Here is a 14974-nt window from a genome sequence, read left to right on the forward strand (position 1 = left end):
AAGGGGGTTATAAATTATAATAAATATTATAACTTATAAATATTGAAGGGGGTTATAAATGAACCCCCTTCAATACAAATACATAATTCGATTTTAAAAGAATAAATTAGTAAAAATTACATTTTAATTCAGTACTAGTTTATAATTAATAGAAACTAAATATTTTACAAATGGCATGTTAAATTGGTGTAATGTACACCAGATAAATTAGACTAGATTGGGTCTTTTAACATGAAAATGTGCTCTGCCTTTTAAATTTTAGGATCATCCTAAAGCGTTAGCAAAGCAAAAATATGACAAATGGGAAATTTACGTTTTTTAATATGTTGCCAGAATATTCTCATGATGGTGTCCAAAAATAATGCTGTTCATCATAAATGATACAATAGCCGTATCTAGATATGAGTTCCTTATATAACGTTACATATATGATACGCCACACATGGGGTTCCAATAGTAAACATGGGTTTATAAACTCGGATAAGATTAATGCTGATATACCAATTGTGAAGTCGATTAAATTCGCTCTTTGCAATATACGCTGTAAAATAATCTGCAGTTTTTATAACTGCCGAATTACTGCCAAGCTACCGCTTTTATCCTTCCGCGCGGCGATGCCCCTCCCCCTCCGCGCAGTCGCGAGCGTGTGTGTGTGTGGTGAGTGAGGGGACGTCGCCATATTGTTAGGGATCTTAATGGTTTTTTTAATACTTGAAAAAGAATAGTTTTGAACATAATCTGCCACTTTAGGTTTTGGATTTATATAGACCCAGCAGTGCTAACGGATTTCTTTCACATCACCTGACGGACAAATTATCAACGTCGTAAGCGGAACTTCTGCCTAAACATGTCTGGCGGTGTAATTCGAGGGCCTGCAGGGAACAACGACTGTCGGATTTACGTGGGTAATTTACCCCCCGATATTCGCACCAAGGACGTAGAGGATGTGTTTTATAAATACGGAGCCATTCGGGATATCGACCTTAAAAACAGAAGAGGAGGTCCACCGTTTGCATTCGTGGAGTTCGAAGACCCGAGGTAACGTTTAACACGCTAACCCAGCTTGCCCTGAATCTGCATGTCTATGAATTTGGCAACAACAATACAAGACGACGTTGTCTCTAGCATATCATGTGCTTTAAATTCGTGTTTATACGCAAACACTAGTCTTCTAAATTAAGGACTCGTATAAAGCGCGCGAACTTGTCAGCCAGGTTATAACACGGGAAGTAAATGGATGGAGGTTTAGATAATGTATCTATATCAGGTCAGCCACAATTCTGAGAGGTAACGTATGCAAAACTATCTAGTATTAAATGTACGTAGAAGTGCTCTGTAGAAATGTTTAGAATTTTGCTTGAAATACCATTTTCAAATGTGCCATCTTCTGATGTTTTTATCCTGTATTTTTGCGCATGCGCAAACGATCTTCTTGCGTGAGCACTATGAGGAATATTTGTGCATAATTTTTCTCTCCACTGATTTTTTTTTTTCAATGATGTCTGCAGAGATGCTGAGGATGCTGTATATGGACGAGATGGCTATGACTATGACGGCTATCGTCTTCGAGTGGAGTTCCCAAGAAGTGGCAGGGGAGGTGGAAGAGGTGGAGGTGGTGGTGGTGGTGGTGGCGGCGGCGGTGTTGGAGCTCCCAGAGGCAGATATGGCCCTCCATCCAGGCGTTCGGAGTACAGGGTCATAGTGTCAGGTGAGAATTGGCAGTATATCTTTGTCATGTGACATACGTTAGTGCTTTCGCACTTGGTTCGATCGCTTGGTCCGAACTTGAGTTTGATTGCTCGCACCCTCTGGACTTCACACAGGGCCCCAGGCTGCGAATAACTGATCACATTTTGCAACCTTTTTTCCTAGCTGTGTGAAAAAATTTAGTTAGAGTTTGCACTGCCGCAACCACCGCATTAACCAACTGATAAGAGCTGCCCTTTATGTTTGCTGAAGAGAAACGACAATCAAAACAAAAGTGAAATGAAATTGTGCTACTCGTTTGAGCTGCGCATCGTGAACTCAATCAGGTTTACTCGCGGGCCGATCTCGATCACGCGTCGCGATCCAGTGAGAAATTGCTTGAATTCGCCGCAAAATTAATAACATCGCAGTGAGCTCTTCAAATTCAGCGCAGAATTCTCTGTTATAAATCACATTGTCAGATCAAACACAGCTGATGTGGAATCTTGGAGAAATATTGTGCCATAAACAAAAATTATAAAAGGCTTTTCAATCCACATTTACCAACATTGACCATTTTATAATGTAGCAACACTAACTAAAACCATAATATGGACCATTAAAATAAATATATATTTTTTACATTATTTATCTCAGGGTTCGTACAGCCTTTTAAGAGTGAAATTCAAGCACTTTTTAAGATCTTTCAAGTGCTTTACGGGTCACCGACAAATAAAGTGTTTACATTTTTTTTTTTAACTGTTTTTAATGTCAGGCGATACAACCGAATAGTTGTAGCCTATGTGTAGGCTATATACACCAGGGATCTGTTGGGGTCCTCTGAATGATGCCTATCATGTTTATGGTTACCTTGTCGATTCATATTAAAAGTGTCATGTTTGCAGTTGAGCCACGCTGACATTTGGGAATATCCACAAGTTTCCGAGGGGCGCTCCTGTAAAAAATAAAGTGGGTGAAACTTCTGGTGAGGCGGCGGAAGTAGCATTCCAATGGTATTTTGTGTGTTAGTTAGCGAAGAGGCTAGCTGTTTTTCGGAGAATTATTTTACTATTTAAAGACGCAAATCTTTATGAGAGATGGTGTTACGGAGCTCAGGGACAACATGTGCTGTTCGCGGTTGTATGTATAACCGGACTAAACTAATTCAGTGGCTTAAACGTGATTGTTTTGAACATAAGCTGAAAACGAAATCAGAGTGATCCTGCCAACGACTGTAGTTTCCATCACCTCCCAAAAGACGACGAATCTTCCTGTGTACATTTGTTTAAATTCTTAATATTCTATAAACTCTATCAGCATGTGTTTGGCTGTTCGCTACTGATGTTACACCTAAACTCAGGATCAAAGCCTGAGGTGACAGAATACCAAATGTGCCAGTTATTATATATTTAAGCAGCACATTCATTTATAATTTTGAATAAACTCCAAAGCACAATGACTAAGTGTGTATTTTTTATTTTAATTGTTTGTCAGCTCGCACAACTGTCTGTCACCATGCCTTGATGAGTATTGATTATTAATAATGTTATTATAATACTCCCAATCAACTAGTGCGCAGGGTAAAGGTACTGTTATTTCACCCTTTTGAATTTCGTTGAGGTTGTGTTCCCACATCGTTAGCTAGTTTGGATCGCTATAACTTGAATGACTGTCAACTGTTGAATGAACGAGTGTGAAGTATGTCAAATCGCGCTTTGTTTACTTCCAACCGGAAGTCGCGCCCACTTTTGACGCAAGGCCTCATGGGGCGTAGGAAACTTGTGGATACAAATTGCTGGACAAAAGTTTTTCAATTACCTCAACAGCTTTACAACTACTGATATTTATAAAGCAAAACAACAACAACAAAATTTAAACCACTAGTATAGTCGACTAGCAGCAGCAGTATCGTCACTAATCGGCTTGAGCTGGGTTTCGACACAAATTCCACTATTCTATTTTGATTTTGGATGTATATCAGGTACAGTACATAGTACATTTTCTCAAATGAAATGGGGGAAAAAAAATCTCCAATGTTGTAAACTATGCAGTCAGTTGAATACTACATTACTGGAATATTGAAGGTTAAAAATGAACTGATTTGTATGCAGTTAAGACATAACACTTAAATTACACACAAGGAAGTTTTTATAATAATAATTATGTAATTATAAATTTAGTATTATAACTATGTTTCTTCTCCAATTCGTCTTTTGAAATATAAACATTTAAATGGTGGCTGTGACATGATACAGATTTCAGTAAGTTGCACTGTATCTTTCAACATACCTTCTGATGTTCATTCATGTTTGTTTCGTGCTGTAACTAGTAGTACAGCTGAAGAGATGATCAGTTCATGTGCGCTGCCGCTTCGCTTGAACAGAGGCGCTACAGCATGACGCCACATTAAAGAGCGCCAAAACGGTATTTATTGTTTGAATTTCATAATAAAAAATGGTCCAAATGTGAAATCTGAGACTGTTTCATATCAAAAGTAGCAGCATTGCGATTTATTGGATGGGAGACATGCTACAATGTTGTTCATTCATCAACTGAAAACAGCATAGACTAAAAGATATACGATATCAATTCATTAAAATGAGAATCGATGAAAAGCAACGAAATTAAAATGTCATCCCTTTTTTTTTTTTTTTTTACCCAGCCCTAGTGTTGACTATTTATTCATGTTTTTCTAGCACGTCTTTATTTGTAAAAGAAAAAAAAAGTTTAATATGATTAAAGAATCAAGAAGTTGCTATCTTAAGTATATATATTTATTTTACAGATTTTCAAATGATTTATTTGTAATGGTTTTTTTACTTTCAGAAATTACTACCATCTTTAAAAGAAATGGTGAAACATAATAAAGAACCAATATAAAGCTGATATAGACCTATAAGATATTGGAATTGGGCAAAAATTCATATTAAACAAATGACCACTAACCAACATTCACATCCAAAAAGAACTGCACAAGCATTTCCTGTCCTACTTCCTCGACAGGGTTTCCGCGGGGCATTAAAAAGCATTAAAAGTCATTAAATGGATTTTGCGAAAATTAAGGCCTTAAAAGGCATTAAAAAGCATTAAATTTGATTCTTACAGGCATTAAATTTTTTATAGTTTTGAAGAGAATTTTATACAAATTTATTTGAATATAGCCTTCATAATTAATAATTTGTATTTGCGCTCGCAAAATATGTACGTTAGTATCGAATGTAAAAAATAGGTTAGTATGATAAACACGCGGAACCATTTTGGTAATTGCTTCCGGCCGGAGCAAAATTGCCGTGATTCAGAGGTGACGCGGGCATTTTGCACAGCAGTGGACAGGTCTGAAACTACTGAAAAATGGGAAAGTGCAAATTTCAGCAGAAGTGGCTGGAAAATGAAGATTTCAAGACATGGTTGCAGCTCGTTGCTGGTAAACAACATTATGAAGGATTTTGCCGCGTTTGCAAAAAAAGGATTTAAGTTGGGGACAATGGGCGTCGGCGCCGTAAAATCACACATGCAGTGTGACGGCCACAAATCGGCGCTAAGAGTCAAACAGCAATCAACGATGCCTAATTACTTTGGTGTGACCGACAAATCTACAAGTAACGTTACGACGACAACAGATGCTGTAGTCACCAACGTTTGTGGAGCAATATTTAAAAAAAAACAAAAAACAATTGTGTGTGTGTGTATATATATATATATATACAGTATATATACAGTATATATATATATACATATATCCGTGGTTAGTCATGGGTCGTGTATGGCATTATTTTTTTTTAAATGGCATTAAAAAGGCATTAAAAAGGCATTAAATTTCATTTGAAGATACCTGCAGAAACCCTGCTCGAGCTGGTTTATTCTAAAACCATTCCCTTTCGTTACCAAAAGCGTTTACTTGCGTTATGATTCTTGTGCTGTTCATAAAAAGATCGATCTACGTATTTAATGTTTACGATTGTCTTTTTTTCCAGGACTTCCTCCTAGTGGCAGCTGGCAGGACCTTAAGGATCACATGCGTGAAGCAGGTGATGTATGTTATGCTGACGTTTTCCGAGATGGCACCGGCGTTGTGGAGTTTGTTCGCAAAGAAGACATGACCTACGCCGTTCGAAAGCTGGATAACACTAAGTTCCGGTCACATGAGGTAGGTGTGAGTTTGTAAACACAGACCGCCATTGGACAGGACAGGACAGGACAGAACAGGGCATAGCTTAAGGATTTGGGAACATCAAGGTAAGCTTGATGTCAGAGACCCATGATGGAGCCACATGGACTAGGAGGATCCATGGAATGGATCTTTTGAATGTAAGTGATTTTGTCAGTGGCCATATATAGAAGGAACTGTAATTTGATGTTGCGCTAAATCTGAAGAAAAAAAAAACACCTACTTTATCTATTAAATCTATTTTAGATTGAGCCATGAATTAGGAGTAACCTAACATCTGGTAGTTCGTCTTTAGAAAGTGTTGCGTTATGTGTTTCTCAGGGGGAGACGGCTTACATCCGCGTAAAGGTGGATGGCCCGCGCAGTCCCAGTTATGGGCGCTCGCGCTCACGCAGCCGCAGCAGGAGTCGCAGCAGGAGCAACAGCCGCAGTCGCAGCTACTCTCCACGTCGCAGCCGGGGATCACCGCGTTACTCGCCCCGCCACAGCCGCTCCCGTTCCCGCACCTAAACATCCACATTCCAGCTAGTTGGCTGGCCACAATCATATACACCCTGTGTCGCCCTCTATTGGACCCACTGTTGTACTTCATTGCTCTCTTGACATGTTTCGTCTCTCCATTTCCCCCAGTTTGCTATTTCTCATCTTTGGTTTGTTAGCTCTTTGTTTGTTTGTTTATTACTTGACTGTCATTTTGCTAATGACATCTACATGTAGCTAAGTGGATGTTCCCCTTTCTCCTCTTCCCCCTCCCCACCATCAATCTTTTTTGTTCTTGTCGTCTCCTATCCCATGACCCCGTCGTGTGTTTGTCTTGCATTCCCATTTTAACTGGATCTTCATACTCGTCCCTTGTAGACAAGGGAAATGTTGAAATGCTTTAAATAGTTGTCTGTGGGATGGATTAATTGCTACTGTTTTATTTTGTTAACAATGCTTCATTATTGGCTTTTTCTGGGGTGGGAGTATTTTGTTGGAAAACTGTTTTACTTTTACCTTTTCATGTCTTTCTATAGACAACAGAAGAGCAGGATTTAAAGAAAGCTTTGGAATAAAGGATTTTGAAGCACAGTTCATTCATATTAGGATATTTGGAGGAGGAGCAGGCATTTCATTTAAGGAGGCAATGGTATGACGGCAAGCGGCTTTAGTCACCTTCAAAAAGGCAGTTGTTGTTTTTTTTTTTTTTTTTTTTTTTTTTTTTCAACAGACTTCCAGTAACCTGGATTGTCTTCGTTCTGTAACACATTGGTTTTGCTTTGCCATTTTTCCTCTCTTCACGGCACTCCCCTTCCCCATTTAATTTACCTTTTCTTACTGGTCATTGCTGCTAAGCATGCATGTGTACTGTCTGGATGTTGCAATGCTTGTGCATACATTAAGACAGCATTGGTTTTTTTTTTTTTTTTTTGGGGGGGGGGTCGTTTTTAAATTAAAAACAAAAAAAAAACAAAAAAAAATGTTTTGCCTGTTGTCCAAAATGTACTGGGATTTGGCCACTATTGATCTCCTATGTAGAATTATCACTAGGCAGTTCTTATGTAAATTGTGTATTTGTCAAGAGAAAGTGTCTGTTTTTCTCTAGGTTAGTTATGCTCGGTTTTTTTGTTTTGTTTTTTCAATGAAATAAGCACAATTTAATGTGTTTAGGAGGTGCTTTAAATTTCTTCCGGAGCATATCATAGTCTGGTATCTTCTTTTTTTTGTCATTTACACAGAAAAAATAAATTAATACCGCTCCTATGATCAATTTCTAGAAGCTTTAAATGATAAAAGCTCTTTATTTAGCTGTGATTCTAACTTGTTACCTCCCTCTTTTTGATTTTGCTGGTATTTAAAGGTTTGGAGGAGGGGCTCACTGGGTCCCGATCCTTGGAGCCGGATCAGTTCAGGATCAGGAGCAGGATTAGGCTTAGGATAAGGATGGATACATACATGGAGCGGGATCAATTTACCGGGAGCGGGAACCATAGGAGAGGATCCCAACCCCAGCCCCGCATTCCCCCCACCAAACCACAGTTAAAGGATACTTGACGTCGTAATTGGCTTCTCTAGAACCAAATTCTTTTCTTTTTTTTTTTCCTTTTTCCGTGGAGCCCAAATGATGCGCGCGCAGAAGGGATCCAGGTGCCTCTTTTGTTTTTGTGAGATTATTCAGTATAAACAGGAGCAGAGCAAGGAACCAGAAGGCTGGATCAGTTTGGATGGAATCGGCATGAGGAGCGTGGTAAATAGAGGGGAATTAGTGGGAGGGAGGGATAATAGGCACCTTTTGAGGGGATGCAGTAGTTTATTTAGGGAATTATATTTCAAATAACATTTGTTGGCATTTGCTGTGTTGGCAGTGGTGTTTCTTTGCCCCCATAATTGACTACTTTATATTTCTAAATTGTGTTTTTTTTCTCTCTTTCTCTTTAACCCTTCTTTAAATAAAGACTGAATGTTCAATTAAAGTGTTGTTCTCTGCTTTATTTTTTTCTAGAAATCATAATCTTAGTGGAATCTGTAACAGTAACTAGGCAAGGCAAGTTTATTTATATAGCACATTTCATACACAGTGGCAATTCAAAGTGCTTTACATGGGAGAAATTAAAATAATCAAAAGAAATCAGAATAATTAAAACAGTTTAGGATAAAAAAAAAATCATAACAATAAAAATAAAATACAGTAAATAATTAAAACAATTTAGAATAAAAATAAACTAATACAATAAAAGTACAAATGTAGTGTTTATGAAATGTTTGACACACTAGTGTAGATTGAGGTAATTTATACAATGTAAAGTTCCTATTTGGTTAATAAATTAGAGAAATCAAATTGTATTAATATGTGTAGTGGAGCAATAAGAGTTTTTCAATGGAAGTACTAAGCCAAAGAGCAACACGACAGTCGATATATATCGGGAAATAAAAAAAATTAAATTTCTCTTCCCATTTAGCTGTAGAATATGTTAACTAGATTAAATTGACTGTTCGCTTTTGGAATTAAAGGAGTAGTTCACTTTAAAAAAGTGTCTTTCTTTCTTCAGTTGAAAAGAAATTAAGGTTTTCGATGAAAACATTACAGGATTTTCTCCATATAATGGACTTCAATGGGAACCAAATGAGAGTTTCAGTGCAGCTTCAACGGGCTTTAGACGATGAATAAGGGTCTTATCAAGCTAAACGATCGGTCATTTAAAAAATAATTTAAAAGTTTAAGTTTTATTAGCACAAAATGCGCGCCTTGCTCTGTTCTGTGATGAGCGTTCTGTTCAAACTCATTCATCCAAATTAATCTTTTTTCGAGTCATGACACAAAGGGTCCTAGATAAGACCCTTATTCATCGCCTGGTGTTGTTTAAAGCCCTTTGAAGCTGCACTGAAACTCTCATTTGGACCTTGAACAGTTTGGTTCCCATTGAAGTCCATTATATGGAGAAAATCCTGGAATGTTTTAATCAAAAACCTTAATTTCTTTTCGACTGAAGAAAGAAAGACGTGGACATCTTGGATGACATGGGGGTGAGTAAATTATCAGCAAAAGTTTTTTTTTGTTTTTTTTAAGTGAACTACTGCTTTAATTCCAAAAGTGAAAAGTCTATACACTATTTAGGGTAGGGAATGTTACTTCAGGAAGTTACATACAAACTTGAACACATTTAGTGTGGTAAGTAAATCCAGTAATAGGTAATACCTCACAGGAATCAATACCTTTGGCCCGAGGATGTGGACCCATCTGAGTCCAGATGGGTCCCGGTGCATTGTGGGATGAAATAAAATGCGGGCAATGAGAAGCTACTGGAAAACGCTCGTAACACGCGGGGAGAGGCCCTACGTGCGCCAATCAGAGAGCCGGTGCAGTGCGGTGGGCGGGGTCACTCGGGTTTCGTGACGCTAAGTTGGATGTGAGTTACGAGCACAGCCGCATGGGTAGAGTTACTTACGGCTGACATAGTGGTTAGTGAAGTCAAGCGTGAACGCAGCGGCTCAAAAAAAAGCCTGAGCTAAACAGTATTCCAGTGTAAAAGCATCAAAAGAGGGTGAGCAGTGTGGATTTATTTACTATGCATGCATCCGACGTGTTGACCATTTAGCTTGTGTGATAAATAATGTATTTAAACATTTAGAATAATGCGAGGAAGTTTAGTAATTAGTGCTGTATTCAGATGAAGCATCATGGACGCAGCACGAGCCGCTACCTGTACTTAGCAATTTGAAATCATTATTATTATAATTATTGGATGCGGAGTTCATAGACGGTTTTGAGGGGAAATATTCTACGCAGATTGTTTTTATCGAGAATAATTAGGGCGGTGGCGTGAAATGAAAGTTACAAGTGCTCGGCGTCTGGAGAAAAATGTTACGTAATTCTGCCAATCATTCGAGAGCATTGAGAGCAGATGCTGGAGACATCACCACCGTATGGCTTTAATGGACTCATCTGTGAACACCAGAGTCCAGCCAAAGCCTGTTTTATGGCAGCACTTAAGTGAAAGTTACTCCAATTTGACTAGAAAAAAATAGCTGCAGCTTGCAACAAATATAACCAAACATCAGCCTTCTTTGATTCCCTCTACATGACCTTATCAAAGGCAGACACCTGTGCGGTGTGAATTATTAATTGTGCTTTGCAGCATAATTTACTCCCACTTTCATTCTGCCCAATGAAATTTAATTCTTAACTCATGTGGCTTGTTACTTATGCAACTGCTTGGGGCATTCAGCCTTAGTACATATTGTATTAATCGCCCGATAATCGGTTTGGTCGATATTTTTACAGATAATTCACACTATTCTACTTTGGTTATCAAATCTGCCAAAAAGTAGCAAGATCTCATTACAAGTGAGAATATATATATATATATAGTTGAACAGAAATAAAAATAATTATAAAATAATGTATAAAATTATACATATATCAGCATTACTTGCGACTCCAGATTTTATTTTAAACATGCCTCCCATGTGCCATTGGCCAGTCAAACAAATAGTCCTTACCCAAAGGCCCACACTTATGTGATTGGGGGGTCACTTTTGATAGTAACACATTGTTAAGGGAAATTAAACTACAAATAGATTTGAGCGTCTGTTTACATTGCAACGATTTACTAAAAACGAAAAAGTTTTTCCTTCACTTTTTTCTTTCTTTCCATGTACAGGCGACAATGTTGCCGAAACTATCCCCGTTCACACGGATCTGCGAAAACGATTAAAAACACTGTATGTTTCTGCCTGGCCAGTAGTTGGCAATGTCACTTTGTAAAGAAACAATACGTTCCTATATAGACTGAACATATAATGTGCGCGCGCTTGACGTCGTTTTCACAGATTCGTGTTTTTCGTTTTTTTCGTGGGAACAATATCTGTTGTTTTCATAAACTTGCACTTTGAAACAAGTTTTTATGCCCCTAGAACGCTGCTGTTGCGTAAATGAAAACGCATAAATTTTTTAGTTGAAAAGTGGTGTCTTGTAAATGGCTCTTAAGTTTTATCTGAATATTATACAGAGACGATTAAATTACGCACTTCAACTATGATTATTATTATTATACAAATACTAATGTAAAAATTGGCTTTTTTTTAGTTATTGTCTAAAAAGCAGAAATAAATTCTACTTCTAGGACTAGGCTACTGGCCACTTTTTTAAAACACGCCCCCATATGCCATTGGCCAGTTAAACAAATAGTCCCACCCCGAACTTGTGTGATTGGTTGAGCCAGGGTTGTTTGGACTTTTTGGTATGATAAAGTTAGATTGCATGCTTTAGCTTCATGAGTCAAAAACAATATCAGTAAATCTCTAATTTTAAATGGTCATTTACTGAATGCATATTATTTGTAATGTCTCTGATGTAACCGACCTCTGTTGCATATGCATTAGGGCTTGGTTCAGTTTAATTTCAGTAAATCGAGCTGCATAAAGATCTGTGCTTTCTCATACGTCCTTCTCACTGAATCTGAATGGATTTCATCAACCTCCTCGCTCTCCTGGGCCCAACACTGAGTGCCTGAGAGGCTTTTGTAGGGAGCGCTGATTGAGGTGGCCTCCTTTTTGTCAAATCATGACTGCACGATTTCATTTTTAGTAGATGTACTAGTTTCTTTATGAGCTGATTGGAAAGATGGATGACTCCGTAAACTCAGACAGGTCCCAGTGGTAGACCATTTGCATCTGTATTTGCATTTAAAAGAACTAGAAAGCAATTATAGTGATTCAGGCCCATTTTCCTTTATTTGTAAGAGAAGGCCTTGTGCAAAGTATTTAAAGGGATAGTTCACTTTGTTTTAGCTTACCTCAAGGGCATCCAATATTCAGGCGTCTTTGTTGCCACAGTAGTTTCAATTTTGATATTTTTAGGTCAAACGTTGTTGTCTGTCAGTCATATAATGGAGGTCTATGGTCACCACCTCAAAGAGCATGCACAGAGAAGTCCAAATTAAATATGATTTAATGACTCATAAATGTAAGTACACATTGATGGTCCAAGACACGAAACGAGCGGTTTGTGTGAGAAAACCAACAGTATTTTTATAGTTTTTATATTGTATTCTAGAACGCTATGAGCTTTAAAAAAATAAATATAGATATATATATATATATATATATCCCGTTTTTTCAGTTAGTCTATGCAGGTAATCAAGTTTGTCCTTGTCAACATAAAAAAAGTAATTTTCTGATATTAAAATACTTTCAAATCACAACTTAATAGCCTTAATTTTCCTCCTTATATTGTATTTTATCCTTATTTAATCATGAGCACAAGTTGTAAGTGTGGTTGTGTGTCTGATTGACTGAATGCATGATGTTAATTAAGAACAAAACGTGTATTATTGCTGTATATTACTGCCATATGAACATTTATTATACACTCATCTCTGGTTGATAACAGAATACTTCCTAATTGTAACATTAAATGAGCATATGCTGCTTTGAAACTATATATATTAATAAACTAAACTATAAGTCAGCCTTTGGTAGGTTAAAGGGATAGTTCACCCAAAAATGAAAATTGCCATTACTTACTCTCTCTAATGTTGTTCCAATCCTGAGTTTCTTTCTTCTGTTGAACACAAAAGAAGATATTTTGAAGAATGTTGGTAATCAAACAGTCTCATTGTAGGAAAATGAGCGTAAATGAAGACTTTTTTTGGTGAACTATCCCTTTAAGATTTGTTGACATCCTGAAGTAGCAGCATTGGCTAAACCAGTTGAGGGGCGGGACTATCTGTTTGTCAGACACATGGCAGATCGGGGGAGTTCGCCTGTTTGATGATGGTAATGGCACTGTTAATCGAGAAAGCTTTTGATTTTAAAAAGCTAATTCAGCTTGATGCTCCAGGTTCTTCCTTGTTCTTCTGACTTAACAAGAGATGGTCAGTGAATCTCCTTTGCGTTTTCTCTTTCTTCATATTCACAGCCATCATGACTGACAGGAAGGCAGTAATAAAGAACGCTGATATGTCTGAGGACATGCAGCAGGATGCAGTGGATTGTGCCACACAGGCCATGGAGAAGTACAATATTGAGAAAGACATTGCTGCATATATCAAAAAGGTCATCCACAGAACGTTTATGATTGACACCACAGACTGCATCAACATTATCTTATCTATAAGATTTGATTTCCTATTCTGTCAGTAAAACAGGGTTCAGTTATTGTTTGGTCTCAAAGCTAATGTTCAGATAAATGTTTAAATGCCCCTCACATTAAAATCTATTGTCAAATTAAATTAATGAAAAGTGTTTGTACGTTATTAATGATTATTTGCAATATAAGTACCATAAAGTATGTAAAAGCATTTTACGCTGAAAAAAAAAATATTTTCAAGATTTATCACAACATTTTTTTTGTCAACTTAATTTATTTAGTTCAGATAACTTATTATTTTGAGTTTTTGATGATTAAATCAATCTCCTTCATTGTATTAACTCACTTTTTCCAGTTCAATCAACTTAAAAACTTTAAGGCAACCAGGTTACTTAATTTAAGTTAAATGAACAGTATTTTTTTTTACAGTGTACATGTTATAGGTCTGAGCAAGTTTGAAAACGATCCTTCTAGGGATCAGTGGATCTCAACAATTTTTTTTACTTGAAGGTCACAACAATATTTGAAGGGGTATAGTAGAAAGATGTATATTTGTTAAAAAAAACGAATAACCACATAATAAGAAATACCTTGATTTTTAGTTGTTTTAGCCTATTTCCATGCTTGTTTTGTCTATCATTTTAAGTAATCTTGGGGCCTGTGATTGAGAACCACTGTTCCAGAATATTGAATTGAGTTCTTGGTCTTACTAAAGTATACATGACTGTTCTTGCTTTTCAACAGGAGTTTGATAAGAAGTATAATCCAACATGGCATTGTATTGTGGGACGGAACTTTGGCAGTTACGTGACGCATGAAACCAAGCATTTCATCTACTTTTACTTGGGTCAAGTAGCCATTCTACTCTTCAAATCGGGCTGAGAGGAAAACTGTTGTTTGTGAAGTTGGACATCAACTCCAAACCTGGACTGTGACGCTCTGATGGCTTGAGCCACACTCGGATTACATGCGCACACACACACACACATGCACACACGTGCGCTTTCATACTCTTTCACATACACACTCAAGAATTTAGCTATAGAGGCTATGCATAAATGCATGGACCGTGTATATTTAATTTGTATATGTTGCAATACAGTAACCTTTTTTTGCTTTCTGTAGTTGCACGAGATGACGCAACAAGATGATTTTTGTTTGTTTTTTCCAAGTCCAAATTTGTTTTGCACTGAAGTTGTACAAAATGCTTTGACCGCTGCCTTTAAAGTATATTAAAAATTGATATGTCATACATATTTTGGGTAAGAAGTGTTTTTTGTAGATCCAAGCATGGGATTGTCTGCATTTGGTTTCAAGTAAATGGCTGTTCCTAACCCCTCAGTAATAAGATGTAAAATTTACCCAACAGCCTATTTTTCTTTTTTTGCATCACCATGTAACATGATCAATTGTCTTTATTTGTCTCCTATGAAGTGCAGCTGAAGAATTGAACAAATCTCACTTTCTCAGAAGACAAGGGCACTCAGTGCATGCGTTTTTGCTGAGGTCGGGAGTATTCAGGTTGTTCGGTTACTAATGAGCAGACCTGT

At 37.3% G+C, this 14974-nt stretch overlaps 2 protein-coding genes across 2 annotated transcripts; both read left to right on the forward strand.

Moving 5' to 3' along the window:
• The first annotated feature begins 657 nt into the window (after window positions 1-657).
• Window positions 658-7004, forward strand: srsf1b (serine and arginine rich splicing factor 1b). The gene is made up of 4 exons (XM_039688404.2): window positions 658-1038; window positions 1509-1708; window positions 5661-5833; window positions 6176-7004. The coding sequence occupies exons 1-4, from the start codon at window positions 848-850 to the stop codon at window positions 6362-6364; spliced, it is 753 nt and encodes a 250-aa protein (XP_039544338.1). The 5' UTR covers window positions 658-847; the 3' UTR covers window positions 6365-7004.
• Window positions 7005-9718: 2714 nt separating this feature from the next.
• Window positions 9719-14678, forward strand: dynll2b (dynein, light chain, LC8-type 2b). Its single transcript, XM_039688405.2, has 3 exons — window positions 9719-9876; window positions 13254-13390; window positions 14169-14678. The coding sequence occupies exons 2-3, from the start codon at window positions 13259-13261 to the stop codon at window positions 14304-14306; spliced, it is 270 nt and encodes an 89-aa protein (XP_039544339.1). The 5' UTR covers window positions 9719-9876; window positions 13254-13258; the 3' UTR covers window positions 14307-14678.
• The last annotated feature ends 296 nt before the right edge of the window (window positions 14679-14974 follow it).

The sequence above is a fragment of the Pimephales promelas genome, chromosome 19, assembly GCF_988280905.1.
Source record: "Pimephales promelas chromosome 19, fPimPro1.hap1.1, whole genome shotgun sequence".
Taxonomy (NCBI): Eukaryota; Metazoa; Chordata; class Actinopteri; order Cypriniformes; family Leuciscidae; genus Pimephales; species Pimephales promelas.

What these genes read in the sequence shown, in the direction of transcription:
- srsf1b (XM_039688404.2), top strand. Translation starts at nt 848, where the DNA reads ATGTCTGGCGGTGTAATTCGAGGGCCTGCAGGGAACAACGACTGTCGG. An exon ending in GTGGAGTTCGAAGACCCGAG is followed by an intron (nt 1,039 to 1,508) that starts GTAACGTTTAAC and finishes TGATGTCTGCAG; the next exon opens with AGATGCTGAGGATGCTGTAT. An exon ending in CTAAGTTCCGGTCACATGAG is followed by an intron (nt 5,834 to 6,175) that starts GTAGGTGTGAGT and finishes TGTGTTTCTCAG; the next exon opens with GGGGAGACGGCTTACATCCG.
- dynll2b (XM_039688405.2), top strand. Translation starts at nt 13,259, where the DNA reads ATGACTGACAGGAAGGCAGTAATAAAGAACGCTGATATGTCTGAGGAC. An exon ending in TTGCTGCATATATCAAAAAG is followed by an intron (nt 13,391 to 14,168) that starts GTCATCCACAGA and finishes GCTTTTCAACAG; the next exon opens with GAGTTTGATAAGAAGTATAA.